Source organism: Carassius carassius, chromosome 40 (genome assembly GCF_963082965.1).
Source record: "Carassius carassius chromosome 40, fCarCar2.1, whole genome shotgun sequence".
Taxonomy (NCBI): domain Eukaryota; kingdom Metazoa; phylum Chordata; class Actinopteri; order Cypriniformes; family Cyprinidae; genus Carassius; species Carassius carassius.
This window is the reverse complement of record NC_081794.1, coordinates 4,258,636-4,283,558: the sequence shown is the minus strand read 5'-3', so window position 1 is coordinate 4,283,558 and position 24,923 is coordinate 4,258,636. Positions and strand designations below refer to the sequence as shown.

Sequence of the window (24,923 nt, the reverse complement as noted above, 5' to 3'; positions counted from 1 at the left end):
GTGGTTGATAGCAAAAAAAATAACCAGATTTGCATCAATGATGTAACAGCCAACAGAGCATATATAAACCAGACGTACTCTCAAAATGTGGTTTAAGTTCCGCAAACCTAATGCAGTGACTTTGGTTACAGTTTCTGAACAGAACCATACTGAGTACAGCATAGACAGGACAGACAACTGGATTATGGCACTTGTCAGCATGGCAGTTAGAGAGACAGAGGGGAAACACAGAAACTTTAATAAAATGGCCTTTGCCCAGTGGGTTCTGCATGGTTTGGCATGCTAAGAAGACACCCAACTCCAATCCAAAACCTCTATATGCTCCTCCACATTTTATGGCATCTCAGGAGCTACAGTACCCGGCACAAAGCTTGTTCTGAAATGGGAGCAAAATGCCACCAAAGAGGCATCTTATTACCAAGATTCCTCTTCTTGGCTTTAATCTAAGGTAGGTTTACATGCATCCTTCATGGAGATCAGAAAAAAGCTCAGAAAAACAAATGGTGGTGGACAACTTGATAAATAAATTTATTATATACTGGAAAGTTTTGTTATAAATGGAACTAAAACAGAACTTTGAACCAAAACTAGAGAAATTTGGGTTGCACTTGGGTGTACTCAAAATATACTTACCTGAGAAAGTAATGGTTAATATAAGGTAACTACATGGGTTAGGGTTAGGGATAAGTTCAGGGATATTACCCAGATATTGCATACCAATGGAACAGAATTGTAATATAACGTGCTACCGAAATTTGAATGATGCACAAATTCTAGACACTGGTTACGTATGAGGGTCCGCTGCATTTTATGATGCTGCCTTAGAAGGCAGTTGCCTATATAGCTAGTAGGCAGTGAATCAATTCACTAGGTTTAAGAACAGAGCCAATATATAGGACATTTATTACATGCCCCCAAAATGGAATTTATAAATTCAATCAACCATTTTTCGCATCAACATATGAATCAATATTCTTTATTGCTGCAAGACAGGGCTGGTGATAACTGTGTTCAGTACAATGCAGTGCAAAGGAAGAAGATAAAAACATACATAGATAAACTACTCATACTACAATAATGTACAGTATTTACATGGTAATTAAAAAGAAGCAGAGAGTAATGCAAAAGACAAAACAAATAACTTTGATGATGTACACTGTGTGACACTTCAGTCTCATCAGTGCAGTCTAATAAAAGTGGAAGGCGCCATACAGGCCAGAGTTGTAAATATTCCCAATAACCCATATACTGTGACACTGATGGATCATTTCTTTAACATCACCAGCCTCGTTATATTTACATATCTCCACTGTTTACTCCATTCTCCTCTGAGATTAAAATCAGAAAATGCTGGTATGGCGCTTAAGGGCAGGTCAAGCAAAAATAATATAAATACTGTGAATCATGCTTGTCTGGATAGCATCAGCTGTCAAAAGCAGTGTTTGCAGGCTCCTTCGGCTCAACGCGCCGCCATGGTGACCGCCGGAACAGGAGGGGTTTGATTTGTGTATTCAGTCTAGTCTTCTGATAGAACATGAGAGTGTGCTTCTAGTACACTCTAAGACACTAAGGATCATATCAAAACCTCGGTTTTGAAACTCTATGTTTTGGTGTTAGCATGTCGCTAAGCTAATGGCACAATACCCCAATAAAAGGAAAATGCTTAGCACACAAATAATAAATTAACACATAAACTACAATTTTATCAAAAGCCAATATACTGTTAGTATTTATAAGACTATGCAGTCTAGGTAAGCATCTCACCATATGAACAAATTATTTGCAGTTCAGCTTGGAAATGCAATTACAAAGGAATCAAAATACTTTAAATTTGAATAAACCTGAGCTGTGCGGTCTTTGTATCGCTTTAAACTGAACCAGTAGCCAGTAATACTGAGAGTTGGTGAGTTTTAGGCACATCATCTTTGCAATATACGGCCTCATATCTATTCGCATTTCATTAGCCATCACATGCATCTATCTGCCTTGTTTCCTTTTCTCTTTGCACATGGCATCTTTTGAAGCAAAATGGAGGAAATTAATGCACTGCATTAGGCTGCGAATGAGCTGTCCTGATCTTTATGCATGGGCCACTCATGGTGCAGGTTTGAAGGAGACAGGAAGCAGCGCTCGTTTTGTGAACGACAGCCGAGATCCTACTATTGGGACAGAGAAGCTGAGGTGCTAGGAGCACAACAAATTGAAAAAAGAATTGTTGCAATAAACAAATAGTGAAAAGTGTTGATTAAAGCATTGCTTGTAGGTGAAATCCCATTTTTCTCATAACCATCCTTAGTAAACATTTATTTATGTAGGCATAGCCTATGCAAACACACTGTGTAATATGCAATTAACAGGAAAAAAAAGATATCTAAGGATGTATTTATTTATTTAGACATGATGCTGATACAACACATTAGCCAGTCTAAAAATCAGTCAGAAGCTTCAGGAGAAAAGAGCCTTCGTCTTGGACAGAAACAGTCCGGCTTATGCATGTTTGATTCATGACCAGTGAGTTAGACTTATAGTAACATGCCTAGTATCCCATCTCCTATGGAGAAAAAATATTTAATAGAAAGTGCTTCTGCAAAATAACTAACCTGTAAGATGACAGAAGTCCTATTTAAACCATAAAAACATTATGTTAACTGTCTTGAACGTAGGGAAGACTGAGGGAAACTTAACACAAAATTGATTTAAAATCACAAAAAAGTGATAATGACACTCACATAAATGCTCGGTAAAATGTGGAATCTGGTGATTTAGGAATTATACATTATTAATAATACATGAACATACAGTATACTGTAAATGTTTCCTGTACCAGACATTAGCCGATAGATTTGCAGTATTTTGCAGCGAGTTATTGAGGTAAATGCCATCAGACTCTTCTACAACTTCCAGAAAAATATTTGAAATGAAGATGCAAGAAAAAAAACCTTTCAGAATAACCTTGAGCAGCATGATTCATTTTGTTTAACAAAAGAGTGAAAGCCTACAGAACGTCACAACCGAGCAAGATAGATAACACTTTTTTAATACAATGTGTTGATGTACCATTAAACTACACACACACACTTTAATTCATTCAATGCTCAGTTTCGTATTAAGCTTGATTTAATATTTCAATTTAGGTTCAAGGCAGTTTAAAAGGACCCGAACTACCTAACCTAATAATATATCTATAAAGAAAGTGCTGAATTGTGAAGAAAGCATCAAATAAAATAAATCATTCACCTATTCTTCCATCTTCTACAGTATTTACACAGACCTTTTCTTCTTCATACATACTGTCTATATAAACACCATCCTTTAATGGGACAATCACTAATTCTTCATGTCATTCCAAACCTGTACTGTATGACTTTTTGACTACAACTGCCAGCTCTCAACAAACAAATTATGCAACCTGAATCAAACATTAAGGCGTATTTCCCTGTTGATTATTACATTCCTGACATAAAATATTACAAAAAATTAACTTCACAGTGTTTCTAGGGTTGTTTCTGGTGTTTTTCTAGTCTCATACACCCAAAACCTTGGGCTGTCAAAGTACAGTACATGATTAACTCTCTATACAGCAAAAAAACAAAGCACAACACTTCAGTCCTTGACACCAAGCTCTAGCCACATATGGAAAATAACTGCACAAGTGACAGAACTGCCTGTTGTGTGTATGGTAAAGTTGAAGCGTGACTTACTGAGCAGCCTGTAGTCTATCCTCTGTGAGTGGGAGTGTTTCATGGTTGTGGCCGTAGTGACAGTCGGCTCGCTGACTCCCTGCTTCACGCTGCAGCGGCGAGAGGCGCTTAGCCACATTAAAACTCAGCCTGACTGCAGCTGCCAGCTCTCTACTGCCACAAATCTGACTCGCTGCATATCTCACTCCTTCACACACACACACACACACACACAGTTTGGCCACTCGTACTCCCCTCCCTCTCTCTCTTGCTCTCTTTCACACACACATATACTCTCTCCATTGGCTGCTCCTTCCTTGCAGGTCATGTTACTCACAGATGAAAGCAACACATAGTGTTAAGTGCAGGGCAAGGAAACCGAGTACCCAAACATGCTCTGATCTAGGGGTGTGCACGGATAGTCGAACATTCGAAAATTCGTTCTGCTCCAATTATTCGATAAATAAAAATGATATGATATTCGAACGTCGCAAAAAAACAAAACAAAAAAAAAGTTCACAATAAAACCTAATTTGGTCACTTTCTGTGATTCTCCATGGCATATTTGAAGATGTATGCAAGCAAAAAATAATTAATGAATAATAGTTGTGGTATGCCAGCTCTATCTTGCAATGGACACATGCCATGACGTTCTCTTTACGTTTGCCCGCGCCCACAAATCAAAACACTGCTGACTCCTTGCAGTATGCGACTTAGGACGCAGCGCTTGTGTCTCCTTCCGCTTTGTGGGTGACGTAAACGCGGTGTGTCACATTAAAAAAATAATTGCGAAAGAACCTGACGTGAAATTTAAAATAAATGATGAGGACAACTTTTGGTATAGCACTTTATTTTACAGTGTCCTTGTTACATGTTACATGTACTTACTATAGCACTACCAGTAAATTACACCTTATTACAAGCAACTAACACTAAGCCAAAGATTCTCATACATTAATATTATATAATATATATTATATAAATATATAATATTTTTATCATCTAGATATACAAAAGATGATAAAGTTTATTTGACAGGGGAAATGTTTGCCATTTTCTTCACATGAACTCAACACAAATCACGTCATGAGTGCAGTCGGAAATCTCACTGCTAAATAAACACACCGTGACTGTCTAACACAACCTGGGCTGTGCGCAATGCCTCACCTCGAGTGGTAAAGGTCTCCGAGTTTGCATTTTTCCTGCGAGCACAGAGCTGCCTCTCATTCAGCACATGTGAGCGAGTGTGTTCTCATGACCTGACCCAGTGCACTATTCCTGTCCACCTCCATTCATCGCCACTGAAACTCCCTTTGCATGCTGCTGTATTTTTGTTTTTTTGAGTAACCCAATTTTAATTGTTATTTTACGATTCTCCTAAAATGAGTGTTCCACTATAACCAAAACGTGATGATTTAGTTCCCATAATACAAAAAGCTTTCCTGAGTGAACCTGACCCCTGTGGATAGACTTAATAAAAACCTTTGCTGCTGTAAAAATGAGGGACGAATCTTAGAAATGGATCTTTTGCAATGACTCTAGAGCCCTAGACTTCAAACAGAACAAACTCAGTGACCACGTGACACTGCTGGAGCACCATTTCATTGGAAATGAGATGCATGCAGAGCCATAACAACCACAGATATATTCAGAGTAGTTGTCGATCAGCATGAATGAATCTTAAAATTGTACCTTCCCTTTCCCAATTGTGATGTTATTTGTAGAAATGCATTCTTATTTGTGCTAGGAAAATGTATTTTCATGAACACTACTGTTCTAAAATTGGGGGTCAATAAGATTTTAAAGAAAGTAATGCCTTTATTCAGCAAGCAAACATTAAATTCATCAAAAGTGGTAGTAAATACATTTAAAAAATGTACATTTCAGAATAATTTTTTTTAAGTGCTGTTATTTGCTTTTTAACACTAATTGCGATAAGGAATGTTTCTTGAGCAGCAAATAAGCATATTATTATGATTTCTAAAAGATTATGGTCGCGTCCGAAATCGCATACTTCCATACTATATAGTAGGCGAAAAACAGTATGTGAAGCAAGTAGTATGTCCGAATTCTTAGTATTCGAAAAACAGTAGGCGAAATGTACCCGGATGGCCTACTACTTCCGCCCGAATTCGGTAGCATGCATAGGATGGACACTACTCTATCCCATGAGGCCACGGGAGAGGACTCGTCATACTCATATTCGAAAATAACGGAAAATCGTGACGCCGCTGTTTTGAAGTGCAAGTACCTTATGGATAAACGCTGTTCATTGTGGTTAAAGTGTAACGTTACTTGTTTAACATAATCCAAGTAAACGACTGACTTGTTAAAGTTTTACACATTGTAAACGGATGAGACTGTTTTGTAAATTGAGTTTAAAAAATATGTTTAATAATCATTATCGATCAGACGGCTCGTTAAGTAATTTAATGAGATAAAGTTACAAAATTTTAACGAGTTAATTTACATTTTACTAGTGTTGATATTTTGATAAAAATTGTTGGATAACTTACATGGCAAACTATTGTTAATAGGTGCCTCAGTTTGATCATAAATCCTCAGTAATGTGTGAATCCTGTTCTGATGTTACAGAGACTGATGAAACCCTACTCACTGGAAAGCATAATTCCGTAAGTATATAAATTAAAATTAATCTTAACTACACACACTCTTTCCATGTATTTATGTTAGGATCATCACTGATTTATGCTGTTTTTTTATTATAATATGAATTTCCAGGTATTTCCAGTTGCTATTTTGTCAGTTGCAAAGTGCTTAATAGCAAATAACTTTTGAAGCACTTGTATGCATGCACACACTGATTTTGTAGCAGTTGCCAGTTGTTTTTTAAACAAGCAACATCTTAACATCTGAAGAATGTTGTCTTGAGAATGGGTGCCACACTTTAGAGAAATACCCATACACCAGGTCACATTTAAAATTATTCTCTTTATTTATTAATTTATTTTTCATTTCTACATGGATAAGAGCACAAAGCTTCAGACAAAACCACATTAACATTTTCATAAAGTAGTATAATAGAGCTTAAAGCAACACCAAAAGGGAATTTCTTAAGACGTTTCTATAATAATGTCAGGAAAATAAACTTCAGCAGCTTCAGTTCAGTAACTGTATGTGTACAAGATGAGGACTTTACATTTGGGTATCAAAAATGAGTGAAAAACAGTGGAAATCTAAAACTTACCCCAGGGATAAAGTAATACATATTGTAAAATTAAACTTGTTGTAAATATGTTGGTATGATATGTTATGTGATATGTTGCTAGATTTTCAAATAACTGTAATATGAATTCCCAGTTATGAGTGTAATATATTTATGTGTATATATAAATACACACACGTTTAAATTTAAATATTTACATGTGTATTTATACATATTTACGTGATTTTATAGTATATATATATTAGAAGCTTAAACAATAGCAATATGAGAACATGAACTGATTTGCAGAGTCTTAACCTGTTCAACTGTCCTACAGGTAATCCTGCTCTTGACGAGCTGCACACGGTCGTCTGGTGTGACACAGCTGTGCTCAGATTGTCCCACACATGCTCTACGGTGCTGACTTCTGTGTTTTGGGTTTCCAGTGTATCATCGTCATGATCCTCTACATTTTGTGGATCCGCAATGTCCTCATTCAGAAGACGGAGGTTGTGGAGCACTGCACAGAATGCAACAACATCTGACACAAAGACAGGACTCACTTTCAGGAGCTTGAAGAAGAAGATGGAGTACAGCTTGTCTTCATCATCCTGAAGGCTCTCTCAACAATGTTCTGTGCATGAGCATCATTGGTGTTGAATCAAACCTGTGCAGGATTCTGTTCTGGCTCTCGGTCTGCTGTGATGAGGCAGATGTGTGCACTCAAACAAGGACACACACACCATCTCCCAGGATGTGTTTTCCTGCAGGTGGATACAGGCCTTCAGTGTAAATAGAGCTGTTCTTCAGCACCCTGGCATCATACACAGACCTGGGATACTCAACAAACATATCAAGTTACTTCTCCTGCTGGTGACCTGCAGCTGAACACAATGAAACCGCTTTCTGTTGAAATAACATTGGGCTTCACTTGCTGGTGGTTCAATTTGTATGTGAAAGCCATCTATTGTGCCAGCTACCAGAAAAAAAAGCTGCTTCCACTGCCTGTCATCTGTGGTGGAGAAGACAATCAGCCTCCTCAAAATCCCCATGACAGACCTGCTCATTCTGTGCACAATCTTATGCAGCTCTTGGATGTCAAAGGCCAGTGACAGAAGCCTGTGTGATGCTGTTCACAGTATATATGTGTGTGTGTATTTGTCTAAGCATTCATTCAAGTTTATTAATTAATTTATGTTCCTTTTGTTTCTTTTGTGTAATTTTATTTTTATTTATTTATTACAATAAATTACTTTATATCCTTACATAAAATCAGGCTGTCATTCTGTTCACAGGTGAAGCTGCTGTTATTCTGAGGTAGAAAATTAAAAGATAAATTTATATTTAGTAAAGGATTTACAAGCTGTCAACGAAGGCGTGATCTGCGAACAGCTGACCGACGCCTGCTTTGAATTGTTAATTCAAACGACGTAAAACGCGGATGAAAGTGGTAAGAATAACGAAAAACATCACCGATTTTATATCATGTTCGCTCAGTAGATTGGGCTCTTTAAATTTACACGCTGTTGTGACAACGTATGTCACGTGACAATGTCAACATGGCGGATGCAGTACGTCCGAATTCCATTCATACTACCCACATTCATACTATATAGAACGTACTTTTCTAACGGTCGAGTAGTACGTTCAAATTCAAATGTAGTACCCAGTATGCAGTATGCGATTTCGGACGCAGCTTATGTGACACTGATGTCTGGAGTAATGATGCTGAAAAATACATTCTTTTAAATTGTAATAATATTTCACAATATTACTGGTTTTACTGTATTTTGGATTAAATAAATGCAGGCCTGGTGAGCAGAAGAAAATATACAAGCAAGCCTGTAAATTATACAGCTACAGTGTAAATAATGTAAAAGTCCATTCTGCTAATTCGACAGTTATTTGTAAAAATAACGATGATGCTATCTTTCTGAAGTCACTTTTTCCCTCCTGTAATCTGGCTCCAAATCTCAAGTGAAAATTGTCATTTTGACCCCCCTCTACAAAATGGTGGATTACTCAATAAATATACACCGGTGACATTTAGTATTTTTGGTATCACCATACATGTTTAAATATTGACAAAATATTTGAGAGGGGGAAATTCCTGAGATTTGGTTGATTTGACACAGAAAGTCCCAATTGTGTAATTGTGTCCAAGATCAATAAATGTAAAATTACCACCCCAGTTCTGGCTGGCCTGAAATACCCCAGTTTGACAGGCCATCCTAATTGTTCAACTAATGATGCTCAATGTGATGCTAATTTGTTTCATTCATACCTAAAATCAAAAACCATGTTGAATATAGAAATTCTACAGTCAGCTAGGTTGAAATGTAAGCTGTTTTTGAAGGGGTTAGTTGCCATTTAAGTGCAAAAGCTCCTCATGACTTTTAATGCTAAGCAGGATTTCAATATCTATTTCATAATTGACTTCAATCCTTACAAGGTGTTTGCATTTGAATGGCAAAAAAAAACAAAAAACCAGCACAACATGTTAAACTGATTTCAGGTGTGCAACGCTGCCATCTGCTAAAATAAACATGAGACATCTGTAAGGGGTGAAAAAAAATTAACCACCTACACCATGGCCTTGTAGGTTCATTTCACTGACCGACCCAACAAAACAGTCTTAACTATGGATTATAACCAACTTTGCTGCCCAAAACAGCTAATAAACATCAGCACACAATGAGACTTTTGGTGTCACTTAATTTGCAGAACATCTTTACCTCTCACTATGTTTTAAAAGCCCAAAAATGGTGAGAATGTCCATTGAGAGGGGCCAGATTGCATTTTGGCCCAGATGCCTGAACTTCCCACAGCTCGCGAGAGAAAAATAATGCTTGTGTATTTAATTATGAGGCCGCGAATACCAGGGTCACTGAGTCATGGTCCCACACAGACGTCATGTCACCTGGAATTAGGCCAGAGTGCCGTGTGTTTGAATCACTGAGGATCGTTTTACACCGACATGTCTCACGAAGAGCTTGAAGGTTACACTCCAAATGGATGAGCGCCAGGTGATAAGCTAATGCGGCCAAAATCAAATTAAAGGGAGAACAACTGTCTGACTTTTTGCAAATCAAAGCAGGCATTTGAAGTGCGCTGTTTGAATCGGTTGGCCAGCCAGAGCGAAAGAGCCGAGGGTTGAGGAAGTCAGAGACTGACGCCCTTCTCCCCCGCTTCGGTCACGTTACACGGCCCTCGATGGAGGAGAAGAGATGATTTTCATTAGTTCATAACCTGCTTCTGCGGCGCCTGTAAGAGGCCTCCTCATAAATCATCTTTCAGCCAGCAGAAATGCTATGTTCTCTTCAGAATGAAAGAAAAAACCACACAAGCAAAAAGCTAAGTCATTAGTATGCACAAAAGAAGATTATGTTAACAAAAGAAACCAATTATTCTCCTGCAGAAAATATTATCTCGCTATTCTTGTATTATCTATTACTCTGTAATTGTAGTGCTTGTGACAAAATTTGCAACAAAGACTAGCTCGTGGAAAATCATTCTGGATCATTTAAAAGTATGAATGCCAAAATGCATTACTTTGAACGCAGAACAACTCTTCGAAAAGATGAAGTAGCATCTGAATGATAAGAAAATGCATGCAGCGAATAATCCATTACTTGAACCTTCTTTAAAAAGACCCTTGAGCATCTGAATTACGCAAAAAAGTGTGCTGATAAAGAATTTCAACTTCTTCCAGTGTCCCAAGTCAACACTAGCGAGAATAACAAAGTTAGTGATTTCTAGGGATTGATCTGGACATTACAGTCAACCAAATCGTGAGTAATTCTGTCATATTCATAAGCTCTAACCAACGTAATTTCCAGATGTCGGTTATTTCGTTTTTTTAATCCTGTTAACACTTCCCCCTTAAAAGCATACTAGCGCGTGTGTAGCCACATGACTCTGCCCCGTCAAGTCAGTGGCATAAAAGCAAAGCGGTGTGAGCGGTGAGCCTTGCGTCTTCACTAAACTTTGTCAGTTGTATTTGTTTTATGGTTTGGACATTCAAGCGATTAGATGAACGGATGTGTATTCTTATATCGAACTTCCATGTTCGCGCAGCTGCATTGTGGCACAAACACTCATATAAACAGTAGCTATGAAGATCGCACGCACAGAGGAACACAGAAACTAGTTGTCAGCGCTGTCCTGTGATTTATCACTAAAGTAGCTTAGAATCTCAAAACTTATTATAGCATGTTTGTGTGCAGCGCACATGAAGCACAAGCGCGTGCATAGAGAGCAGCGGTCGGCGGTCGCGCTGCGGTTTCCCGATTTGTGTCCGTTCTCGGACTGTTCTGTGTATTTTAACTGTAGAAAAGGTTGTTCCGAGTCGAAACTACGATACAGAAAACTACATCAGTATATCATCATAAACGCAGCCGTTTTTGTCTGATGTGAACATAAAAAAAAGATGAGAGAGAAAACACACACGTGCAGTGTTTTTGCTTGAAGAGACAACAGCCTAATAAACGCGCTGCCTGTCATTAATGTTAATCAAAGAACAAAAGAAAATCATTCACTGATCTTGACTGAATATATTTAATAACTTTACTTGATTAATCTTTATTTTATTTATAAAAAGAAAACTATGCAGTGTTTTTAAACTTTTAATTAATTTCTGAATCTGAAATTTAGTTTAGTTGTATTTATGATATTGCTTATTGATTTGTTTCTTTCTTTCTTATTACTGACCTATCTTATTACTTGTCTTTAACACTTTAATATTTGAAATTGATATTAATCTAGTTGTTTTTGCTATGGTATTTTTTTTTTTTAAATCGGAGGCAAAATTCCTCTTGCAGTGTTTTGTAGGCTGCTTATTTTTGCCTTATGTTATTCAGCTGCAACAGAATGCTTTGTAAAAATGTTTCACATTTTTTCACAAATTTTTTTTTAATTTGATTTTTTATCTTATTGGAATCGAAACTAGGAATCTATAAGAATCGGAAACAATAAAATTTAAACGATACCCAACCCTAGTAAGAAATGTTAAGAACATAGATAAAATAACTGCTGATAGTCAATCATATTTACAGTACAAGTACAGTTACCTTGTCAGTGAACTATGAGGGCAAAAAAAACTAAACGAATAATCATTCATTAATCGTAATCGAGGTAAAATGTTAATCGAGGTTTTGATTTTAGGCCATAATCATCCAGCCCTAATTGTGCCGTATTAGCTGTGGTTGTGTAGCACGCTGCATTAAGTGTCAGCCTCAGACAGATGCCACAATGCACTTCTGAAGAAAAGCTGGCTGCTGAAATTGTCAGGTTTATGCCTTAAAAAATGTTGGAAAGTACTCAAAAGATTTTATGTTTTTTGTATGCAAATGGAATATGGTTAGTACATTTATAGTACACTTGCTCAAGGATATTATTTGTAGCTACAGTATTGCCCGTCAAGTAATCTGTACACATTAGGAAGGACAAATTCTGTCTTCTAGACACATTTCATGCTGATTTATGTGGTTGTCTTTAATTTTTCACTAATGTGCCATTTTCTCAATGTGATGCCACTTTGTTGTATGTGAATATATTATTATGGCTTTGTAAGTTGTAAATTAGCATCCATTAAAAACCTCCAATCATTTAATTAATTCTCAATGAAGTTTCATTACTCTTGCTACAGTGTGTATGACTGTATAGAAGAGTCAAAATATATATTTTTTTTCATTTTACTGATATAATTATACCCAGACTAAAAATATTTTTTTCATATAAAACATCAGCCTTAAGCATCAACAAAGCTGAAATTGGTGGGGGTTTTTTTTTTACCTTTCAGCATCGCTCGACCTGTGGAGCCAAAAGTAAAGCCAGGCAGAGAACTTCGGGCCCCGAGAGCAGCTGTGGCCTCCAGCAAGGCCCCACTCAGATGAGCTGCAATGCTGGTTCTATGAGGACAGGCCCTAAATCTAATCCACAAAGGGGAGACCGGTGGCCATGACACAGCCTGGGCAAGCAATTTTCTGGATGGGTGCAGGAGATAGACCTCAGGACTCAAGGTAGGATCAACATGATCAATCTGTAAAAAAGAGAGACAATGGTAATTCACATCTGTTGAGGTTTATGTCTTTTTAAAACAGAGAACATGCTGTCTGAGGTTATCGAACCCTGGGGTATCTCAACTTTTTCAAAAGCTAACATATGAATTAGATCTTAACACGGCTCCTTGTCTTTGAATGCTTGAAATTGGTGAATTTGTTTTATTGTTCAATAACACCGTACAATTACAAACTCACTTATATTAAACTTCAACTTTTATTGCCAAATATTATATAAGCATTTTTGATCTTTATATCTTAATAGACTTTTACATCTCAATTTTTAGTGTTTTGCTTAAATATTTATTTTTTAAGAATTTTAATGAAGTCTGTGTTGATATAACTAGGTTTAAATAAATGGGGAAATATTAGAGTCCCTGGAAGTTTTCAGAGGCCATCTGATTGAGAAACACTGGTCTAATTAAATTAGCCCAACTAGTGGCGGAACTAATCAACTGGCTGACTAGTTGATGCAACACCTAACAGACATGTAGGTTCCTATCTTCACTTCTCTAATAATCTTGAGACTTGGTGCCCTACAGTGATTTATTCACTTTCAGTGTGAGCAACCCAATGAACCAACAGTCGGCTCCCTAATAATGATAACAACAGGAAGCCATAAGAGTAAAAAAAAAAGACTTCTCTTTTGAACAAGTAACTGCTTAATGATCAGCCCAGTAAGAGCAGAAATAGAGAACAATCCCAGGTCTTGTGATTAAACTTATCCTTTTTGAGAAAGAGCACCGGTTTGGTGATTTTGACGTAGTGCAGAGAGCAGCCATTATTTCTCCATTACTGATCCCAGACTGCATTTCTGCCAGCTGATTCCAGGAAAGTCATTACAGCTGTTGTCTGTGCCCTTCCTCTGAAACCATTGACCCAGCTTCTTTGGCACCTCTCTGCCCAAACGGCACTGGCTCTGATGAGAATTAAACCACTCTCATTGGATAAATAGATTCAGTGGCGTTGCAACGTGACATAGGCGAATAGCAGGTGCTCAGAGCTAAAGCAAAGCGAGGCGAAGCACAGGACCTTAAAGACCTTTCACTTAGGTTGTTTATAATGCGAGAACAAAACCAGAAAGAAGGATGTGTAAATAACAGTAAGGTGTTGTTTACAGTACATTTAGATTTTTTACTTGCCCTGACAAAATTTGGACTTGTGTATTCCACAGTATCAGGTTTGGGTTTAGCAAAAAATTTTATATTTGCAAACTATGAAATCTCTTTTCCTCTCCAAGACGGCATTTATTTAAACTAAAATGCAGTAAACTGCAATATAGCATGCATTATTACTATTTAAACAAAACTTTTCTATTTGAATATTTATATATTATATTCTATAGTGATACAATCAAGTACAATTTTTACCATTGTTACTCCAGTTTTCAGATTCACATTCAGACAGAAATCATTCTAATATACTAATTTGCTGCTCAAAAAACATTGCGCATTATTAAACCGTTATGCTGTTTATTATTTTTGTGGAAAACGGATTACAGCAATTTTGTTTCAGGATTCTTTGATGAACAAAGTTTAAAGAACAGCATTTACTACAATATAAATATTTGCAACATTATAAATGTCTTTACTGTCACTTTTTACATACAAAAATGTAGTGTACAGTTTGCACAAAAATGGCAATGATAAATACCTAAATAAAAATATATTTTTCTTCCTCACATACATACAAATCTTCTAAATACATCAGCAAGAAAAATGATTTTTTTATTTAATGCCAATAAAATTTTCGGCGCCCTAGAAAAACAAGCAGCAGATGCAATATTTCAAGGTTGAGATGAGTAACGTCTCTAATTGGACACAGAGAGTGTTGTGCTCGCCACAGAGGATAAAGGAGCTTATTGCCACAGCAACCAGGATGAAAGATTCTTGATAGTGCTCAGCAAGTCAATTGCTCTGTTTCTCATTTTTCTCACTTCAAACAAAGAGAACACAACAAAAAAACTCAATCAAGATGAGGACTTATGTAATGAGGCAACTCTACTTTGAAACTGTCAGGACCCGTGCTTATGAGGTTTTAATCAAGAAAAGAAAGCCTGCTTTAGTTTACTTAAGAAAAGAACATGTCATCACAGTATGCTTAAAAGGCCAACATTTTTGAGTTTCTGCCGACCAATTAAAACACTTGATCTCTAAATATTTCAGTCACTTTGATTAGTCAATCAATACATGAGTCAACATTATTTAGAGCCCAGCCCAGATAACCAATGGACTAGCATAGTCATAGCACATCGTGATCAATTATACCAGTATTGTTTTATTTTTTTTCACTGGTTGAGAGACTTTCGATTCTTTAACTGTATGTCTATGAAGTGCTTTATTGAATGCATCAACTGCACATCACTACATTACTTTTACAATCTTACTTATGGTGCATCTCTATAGACTCAAGGTTTGTACTGATTTTTCATACTTCATATTAAATGCATTACAAGCTGGATAATACACCTATAATGGGCATAAAATATTACAGTATATACAGCTGTTATCCACTACTGATAGAAATAGAAACTGTGCAAACACACTAGACTTCAATACTGTACTGTAAAATGGGCCTCATTGTTTCCGAACATTAAACTACAGCACTAAGCAAAGCATCTCCTTAACTGCGAAATGATTTTGCAGAATTGGCAGTCCTCAGAAGGCCCTCCCTGAGCCGTAGAGCTGTGGTCCTTTATAATTACTCTTTAATGGGATGGGTTTCCTGCTCTGCTAATGATAAAAGTGAAGTCTGCTTTTGTCAGATCTTAAACTGGACCTTAGGGGACTAAAATCTGCACGTTCACCAGCCGCCTGAAGTCTGACACTCATTCGCATTGCAAAAGCTGCTGCCACACTTAAAAATAAAGGTTTCGAAAGAAAGTTTCTGCAGTTTTTGGTTCCTTGAAGAAGCTTTAAGTGAACAGTTCATAAAATAACCATCTTTACAGGGTTACTGCAGGTTTTATGAAGGTACATTTAAGACTTTTTAAGACCAAGAAAATGTAATGAACAAATTGAGGGACATGCATATATTCTCCAAGTGTAAATGTGTAGGGAGCGCACTTTAAGCTGTATTAGTGCCACTACAGTTCATAACAAATTTCTATTACTTTTTTATTCATTTCACAAAAAAAAAAAAAAAAAAAAAAAAAAAAAAACCTTAGGGGTTGAATAGCTCTGACCCTAAACACTAAATTATGAAAATAACTTTTACTGTACCTTCTATTCTCACTGCAAAAATGTTAAGTTCTTCCCAAGTAACACTGACTTGCTTCCAGTGGAAATGTCTAAAAGATTCTTAAATCAAGATATATATATATATTTGAGAAGCAACAATTTCATAGGTTGTCACTTTTGTGTAAAAAAAACCCTGTTTGATTTGAGTGACAAGTGTTCATTGAATCGATTGTAAAATCGATTTTGCATGTCTAAAGTTTTATTCGGCAAATAACACCAAATATAGGTAATCTATGGAAGCTGCCTTATGAGCCTTGGTACTTCACAGTCCGTGTTCCATTCAATCTCGCCGCGCGCACAGCCGTGTCTACACAAATTTCAAAGGTTGACGAGCTTGACACGCAGTAGCTGCTGTCTCATCTTACACCTCGTGTACGCTCACCGTCCGCGCGGTCTCAAAAAAATGCCCTCACACGGATGACGAAAAGGACATAATGCAGACAGTGTGCGGACGGCCGAAGTATACTTGATTTTTATCAGTGGAGCACGAGATGCGATGACGACGTATGTGAAATTGCATTATAAGCCTATGTTAGCCTATCCAGTTGAAGTCATTACAAAAAAAATAAAAAATAAAATAAAAAAATAAAAAAAAGAGAACATCAATGTGGAGAAGATCTTGTTTACATCAAAACTGAAACCAAGCCATTCACACAGAACGCATATTTTGCGAATTTCTAGAGGGACACTGTTGGACTCGCGTCTCGCGTCATTTTTCTGTGTGACTGGTTGTCTATAGTTCTTTAAGCAGCTTAATAATAATTGGTTCATAAAATTTATTTTAAATATGTTGTTTTTTCACAGTCATGTATTCTAATGCTTTGAATAAACGTGCAGTAATATTTTGCTCGATGCGTTATCTTGAGGCCTCAGAAGAGAAGCAAAAAGCTTTTCTTCACCCTAACTGAAATTATACATTTTAAAATCGAATACAATTTGAATTTTGATCATATTTAAGTAAAAAATTCGAATTTTGTTTTTCAGCTATATTGACAACCCTAGGCGATTCTAGCCGAATCTGTATCTGTATGCATGAGACTGAATACCAGCAGAATTCACATTTCTGTTGTAAAAAGAGAAACATTGTGCAGAAGTATTATTTGCTGTTATGCTTTTGTCCGAAGCTGCAATTGCTGTGTGTTCCAAAAAAAAAACTGTACGCGCTCCGAGAGAAGATCTTGGTTGATTCGTGCAATAGATTTTCGAACATAAGGTAACAGTCGTCATGGTTTTAGACTAGACGGGAGACAGGATGGGAAAAGATCTGGGCACAGTTTTTCCAGAACTTCGTGCCAAGTTAAAGCGTTGTCGAGCTGTTTTAATGCATTTTTTAGATGTATTATGGTGCCCGAACCCGTATGACTTTGAACAGTGACCGCGAACATTTTGTTTACTGCAGCCGCAGCCATCATTACCAAGCGTGAACCATTGACTCTGACAATGAATGAGAATATGAGACGAAGTGAATGCACAGGCCATAGTGTGACATCTGTTAACCAATAGTGTAAACAGATGACGTCACAGGGTTTTTTTTAATTAAGGAAGCTAGCCTTCGTTTGTATGTAGGCCTAGGAAATTTATATATTTATAATACTTAAGTATAATAAATGTTATTTTATTGCTTTTGTATTAGTTGTTTAAAGAGTAAAAAAAATTGGTCGGTCTTAACGCAAATTTACAATCGGCAAGTCGGTCGGACTAAAAGCAAAAAAATAAAAATAATTGAGTCGGTCCTAAATTGACAGGGTCGGTCGGCTTACGGCAAACAAGAATATTTTTAAGGATGGCCTAATTGTATCCTCCTGTTGTTTAAATATTTGAATTGGAAAACAAGACAAAAATACTGAGGAAGATATTTTTTTTCAAAGTGCTAACAACAATTATACCATGACTTTATGAACTTAAGACCTTTATAAGACCCAATAAACCCTGTACTTAGAGTGAAGTACATTTTAAAAAATCTAAAGAAACTTTTTTCTAATAAATATATTCTTCATGGACCCACAGATACAAATAAAGAACAGATCGTTTTAAAGTGAGCAGGTTTTTGCTATAGGCCTAGATCTTTTTTAATATTTAGCTTTTTTGGGGGTTGGGGGGGGGGGGTCTGAGTGGTTACTAGAGCATTTCTAGATGGTTGCTAGCTGATTCATGTTAAAACTGTCAGCTTAGGAAAGTAACAACCTGGCATGCTTCAGTGCTGCAGAACGTGTGGCTCTAGAAATACTTTTAAAGGATGCCATGTTTCTCAGTCCTTTCACTGACATTAATGCTCAAGCATTGACTATCTCTCACTGGCATGTCCCCATCTGACCACAGCGCTAGCAGGTGTGTGAGTCACCTCTAACTGCCCTGTGAAGATGGAGGTGCTGACAGTCTCTGGGCAGAACTTTGCTTTCGTTTTTTTGTAACATTTTCATAACATGTAATATAACACTGGTTTCAAACAAACCATCACGGTGTCAAATTCAGTTGTATTATTATCATGTTAACCAGGACCTAAATGAAATCACTTCAGTGTCTGATGTCATTATGTCATGATTATCTAAATCGGATTTCACTGGGAACAAAACATTACACAGGCCATGAGAATCCCGTTGGCTCAGTTTGGGCCTCTTGGTTCTCAGACCGTCAAAGCTTCATCGTTGACCTCGTCTTGTTCTGGGCTAGAGAGAGTCACTGCTTGAAGGTCTTGAAACTCTAGCCGGGAGGGTCAATGTGTGTCTCAGTCCGGTTCTGAGGCCGCAGACATGCAGGAATGGCTGGAATACCTTGAGAATGACTGACACGCAGCAGCTGAGTACAGTACTCAGCACGTCCAGTCCCTGCTGGCTTCAAACGCATAACAAACTGAAGGGTGCACAACAACTACGCAAAATATAATTGCATAATATTCTAATTTTAAATCAATTTAGTATGGAAGCCTGTTTAAAAAGAAATAATACAGTTATTATGACTATATATATCTCAATTCTATTGTGTATCTCGTAATATGACATTATCTCTCCTTTTCTTCTATATTGAATATCCCATAATTGTGACTCTCATTATGTATACTTTATTTCTTATTTTAAACTTTATTTGTTATTTGCTAACAGATTTTCGTAGTCATGCCAGACATTGTAAAGAAAGAATCAATAAAAAGTACCATTATACAACAATAGCCTAATAATATGATAAAACATAGAAGTAGCCTAACTATAAACTGTTCTTTTATGAAAAAGCTCCATTTATATATTACAATTTCTAAAAAAAAAAACAAGACATAACACAAACCAAAGCACAAATTCAAAACAAAGTAAGTTGTTTTGAAATATAAATACCTATTCATTTGGACACCTGTCTTGGTTTTAAACCACATATCAAGAAGGTATGTAAAAAGTTTAAAGTTTCTCATATTACTTACTGTCTGAAAATACACATTATATAGTTCTAAAATCTTTGGAGTTATTATACAAAAAAGCACTTAAAACTTTATTTAAAAAACTATTTATTTTATTGTCATTTTGTATAATCTGTTGTTTAACTGTATTTTAGAGAATTGTTTATATTTTTTGGTAGTATTTCGTTGGTATTGTTCTTCTATTTGGTTTCTTTTCTTTCTCTAGTTTTTAGGCCTAATAAAATCTGGGAAAGGGACTACCAATGAAAACTAACCTTCGGGCTAATTTGGGTACATTTACATTCATGAATGTTTATTAATGTACACTGTCCCTTTTTGTGAAATAAATAGAAGGTAAAAACAAAAAACAAAAACAACAAAAAAGACAAAACAATAACAAAAAACACAAAATGACAACAAAATACCACAAGAACAGAGAATAAAAATGATTTCCTATTAATTCAATGGAAATCTAAATTTAAATAATCGCAATGTGCATATCACAAGGGTTTGCAATATCTGAATCAGTTTAATAATAGGCTACTTAAATCAAAACATTGCAAAGGTCAAAGTTTTAGTTTGCCGCATACAGCTGAGAATTGCTTGACGTTAAAAGTTAAGTGCAATAAATTGCAGAAAACAACTCTGTTGTCTTGTCTTGCTGTCTGACTCGCATCTGAAGCATGCACGAAAGCTGCATCTTGCACAGCGTGTCTTCAGTTTTGCCGCAAACGTGCAAAGCACGTGCGCACACACACACAGAGACGCATTTCAGATATTGATAATATAATATTCATTTTTAAATATTTTAAAATATAATTGAAATAGATTTTACACACTTTAAGCAATATCATATCACATATCGAATATCGCATTTATTAACAAGGTATCGCATATTGCATTTTTCTTCAATATTGCACAGCCCTACTAGGGATTACCAATATGGCGATGTGGTGGCTTCACTTTCATGACGTCATGACCAATCCAGATCAGTGGGCAGAACTTTAATTTTCGGATGAACTATCCCTTTAAGCAACGTATTGAAACATTAAAGCACAAGATGATGTCTCCTTTCACCCCATCTAAAATCTAATTCAGCTGACTGAACATTTCATTTGCATGATAAAGCAGAATTTGCACATTGATCAAGCCCTCTTTTCATTTGTTCTGTTCCCACTCTGTAAAAAGCCCCTGACAACAGTGACACAGCCCACCTGGCACTCATCTAATCAGTGTATTTATTCCGCCGCCCGTCATATCCCGTGTCTCGCCTTAACTGCAATGCTGTGCATTAGTCTACCATTAACGAAGCACAAACTGTCAGCGTCGCTATTGACTGGAAGTGGGCTTGATTTATTCACCCAGAGCTGCCCTTGGGCATAATGACTCAGCATGGATCCTCAGAGTCGATACGGGGTGACCTGAGGATCCTTCTAGCACACTGAGTGCAAGGTCTCATGTGACCCAATCGCTGCAGCTGTTACAGACAAGCTAGGTGAAGAGGTTCAGCTGGAGTGAATGGCACAAGCAGCGTGGCCTAGGGTTACAGGGAAGAGGAGCCAAATCGGGACCAGTGTGTATGTGAGACATGTATGTATCTGTTGGGAGATATGACTTGCATCTATGGATTTTGTAATTGCAGATGTTAATAATTTTATTAAAGACAATTTTTTCTATCTCTCAATTGGGATGGCCTATGCAGGATTTTCCATTTACAATTAATATTTTAATTAAAACACAACTGTTTTTCAAACTTATTTTATGTTACAGAAAAATAATATTAGTGCTTGGCAATGATTACAATTTTAATCACATTATTATGCAGCATGTTTGTGCACAAAATTCAATAATGAATTAAAAAATTGTGTATTGTGCACTTTTTATTATTTAAAACTACTGATATAAAAACAAAACAGCAATAACATTTGGATTGAAAACATTTTTAAGCAAATAAGGTGCTTTTTTACAGCAGTATTCCAATTACATAGTAGCAGTTAAAATATTTCTTGTAAATCTCAACTTATAACATTAATGTAATCAAATTAAATGTAAAACCAAAGCTATTTGACATTGCCAGGGCATTAACATTTTTATAGAAAATGTAGTTAGTCCAGAGCCTCAATCATAACATTATGACACAGGCACCTTCCGAGTACAGACCTGATCTATCGTGGGACCCAACGCAGCAGAGTGTGGCACGGGACAACACTAGATGTGTGGAATAAGTGGGAGAATAAGGGTGTACTCACACTAGGCAAACTGTGCCCGAGCAAGTTTGACCCCCAAAGCCCGGTTTGTTTGACTAGTGTGATGGCTCCCTGCTGCACTCGGGTGCGGTTCGTTTAGCTGTCACTGGCTCCCAAGCCAGTACTGATCAACATCACACCAACCCGTGACCCATGGTTTGTCTGTATGTGTATTCAGAGCCATTGTGCAACGGACTTTCGTAATAATAAAAAATTGAGTTAACACGCAATAAAATAATTTTTAGAGTTAATCAATTAATGCTTTAACATGATAATATAATGTGTTAGCTTGCCCAGCCCTAATACATATATATATACATATACATATATATATATATTATATTATATATATATATATATATATTTACTTTAAGCAAATTATACTTTAAGCAAAATCGAAGAACTGGTCTGACATGATTCCAGATAAGACCATTTTTTTTCCTCTTAATCTGGTTGACCTTTGTAGGATTTTCCAATTACAATTAACATTAATTAAAAACATAACTGTATCCTCAAAATAATGGCCAATTATATAAATAAAAAAATATTAGAAATAATTTGTATAGGGCTTTTTTTCCTTTATAAATAAAATAAATTCTGTATAAACTAGTGTTGGGCGATATGGTGATTTTTCAAATCGTCAGCCCGTGAGATCCACGATAGACGATATTATCGTGAGTGGGTGGAGCAAGAGAGAGACTCTTGTTCTTGTCATAGCAGAACGATTTGGTGTTTTAAACCACGCAGGTGTGTGAGAGAGAGAGCCTATGGAATCACCAATAATCGGAAAAAATACTTTCAAACATACTGATAAACTAACGTTAAATATAAAAATACTGTATTTAAAACAGCTAGTTCATATATAGTCGGACGAAACTCGCGCGTGCTGTGACAAATCTGCCGCATCTGCACACAGAAGTTATCAGTCTAAATGTTCTGCAAAATCAGACAAAGGTGAAAATCAATAGTAGATTTCATTTAAAGTCCAACAGTTTAACACTAATATTGGACATAAACGAACACGTTAAATATAAAGTATATATATGAAGTAAAGATGAATTGAACTGATGCATCAGTCATACAGATCTCCGGACCGCGTGCCTCATGACGAGCTCGACGCACCGCCACAGAAACAAGAATGAAATGCATTCGAACATAACTGTGGCATTAAACTCAGTTAGTGAGGGCTCGTTTAAAATATTGCACATATATACAGTAGGCCATTCAGATTACTTGTTAAAGTGAAATTAAATAAGATGTACGTCTGTTTGTGGATGGAGACTTTGTAACGGACAAAACTAAGTATTTTGCATGCATCACATTATAGTTCGGCGTGCATGAAAATAATAACAGGTGGCAGAGCGAACTTATCCATAGTGGTTCTCACATAGTCCTTCTACATCATCACCACATAGTGAGTGTTATAAGTCAAGTGATCAGTCTTTAAGAGAAGGACTACGTGAGATGTTATTTTGACTTTACTTTATTTGTAACACCATGAAAGAGTTAATCTCTCATGTATGAGAAGAGCGCATTGCCATGTATCAGCCATTAAATGTGTTGGACAAAAACTCCTCGTTTTCTCTCTTTATTTCATGGATTTAACGAGTTATCCGAGTCTAAGCGTTACAACTTTAGCAACTAACATTACAGGCTCTAATCCTCTATTGCACGCGAGCTGTGTGTCTGTGTGTGTGTGTGAGTGAGTGAGTGAGTGAGTGAGTGAGTGAGAGAGAGAGAGAGAGAGAGAGAGAGAGAGAGAGAGAGAGAGAGAGAGAGAGAGAATGCGGTGCTGAAGTGAAATAGCTGGACTGTTTGATAGCCGAATTATAATAGGCCACCTAATGAAAATAAAAATAGTTATTATTATAATTTAATACATTAATAGGAGAAAGAGCCTAATATCGTCTTGACTATCGACACAGAAATCTGCTTACGTTGATATCTCTGACTATCGTCGATACACAATACTATCGTCTATCGGCACAACCCTAGTATAAACAAATAAATAAACAAACCAGAAGCAATAAATAAATAATTAGAACACAAAGATCAAACATCGGTATGTTACAAGAGCATTAAGGCTTCAAAATACTTCAAGCTAAATTAAAAAACAAACTGGTAGGACGTCATTTCATCACAATCGGGCCAAAACAATGCTCATTTTAAGTAATTCTAATTCAAAACTAAACCAACATTAAATTTACATAACATTAGATAAACTAAAGCAATCTATTGCATAAAGCACTATAAATAAACATTGTTTGACTCGACTGGAGTGCCAAATTGCAGAGTTGGTGCAAACATATCCACATCGCTATAATTAGATGCTTTCTTAAAGGGTTAGTTCACCCAAAAAGGAAAATTATGTCATTAATAGCTCACCCTCATGTCGTTCCAAACCCGTAAGACCTCCGTTCATCTTTTGAACACAGTTTAAGATATTTTAGATGAAGTCAGAGAGCTCTCAGTCCCTCCATTGAAACTGTGTGCACGTTATACTGTCCATTAAGGCTGTCACTTTTCGTTCAAAAATCGATTACACAATCGACCGGACCAACCAAAAAAAGTTTTGAAAAACAAAAATAGGCAATCGATTTTAACAAAATATGTACACTATTAATTTTAAAATAATTAAACAATTAAAAAATATAGATGTAACAAAACTCACAAACAAGCAGAAAAAGAAAAAGAATTCCACAAGTAAAGTAGGCGTTGCGAAAGCTAGACAGAACATACCCAGCAATTTTACGCGCCGGTTTCAATCGCTGCATCTGCAATTTGCAAAGAAAATGGAGGAGAACGGCAATAAACCTCTTCAACACGAGTGATAACCCCAAATAACTTGAGGAGTTTGATATGGAAGCACTTCGGGTTTTGGACTGAAAATCAAAATATGAAGGACAAAGTGGTGTGCAAACTGTGCGATCGTGAGTTCCCATATCACAGCAGCACTACACCTATGAGGGGGCATATGCAGCTTCATCATCCAGATGAATATAAAGACCTAGAGCGGGAAGAGCCCCCTGCTTAACAGCCAAAATTGACTAACTTCTTCCCCCCCGTCTGCACCTCTAAATGCTGCATGGAAAGAGGCTATAAACTCGAAGCTCGCAAAGTTCATTTGTAGAGACATGAGGCCAATTAGCAT

General features: G+C 36.6%; 1 protein-coding gene across 9 annotated transcripts in view; it reads right to left on the bottom strand.

Moving 5' to 3' along the window:
* The window catches only part of LOC132121990 (1-phosphatidylinositol 4,5-bisphosphate phosphodiesterase epsilon-1-like), a 92,380-nt gene that overhangs the window by 26,586 nt on the left and 40,871 nt on the right, over positions 1-24,923 (bottom strand). For 8 of the 9 annotated variants that reach the window (XM_059531771.1, XM_059531768.1, XM_059531770.1 and 5 more), the window contains one exon: positions 12,640-12,886. In XM_059531771.1, the coding sequence (XP_059387754.1) occupies positions 12,640-12,886 (247 nt within the window). Of the gene's footprint in view, positions 1-3,701; positions 3,842-12,639; positions 12,887-24,923 lie in introns of those variants that run through there. The other variant, XM_059531774.1, reaches the window with a different exon arrangement.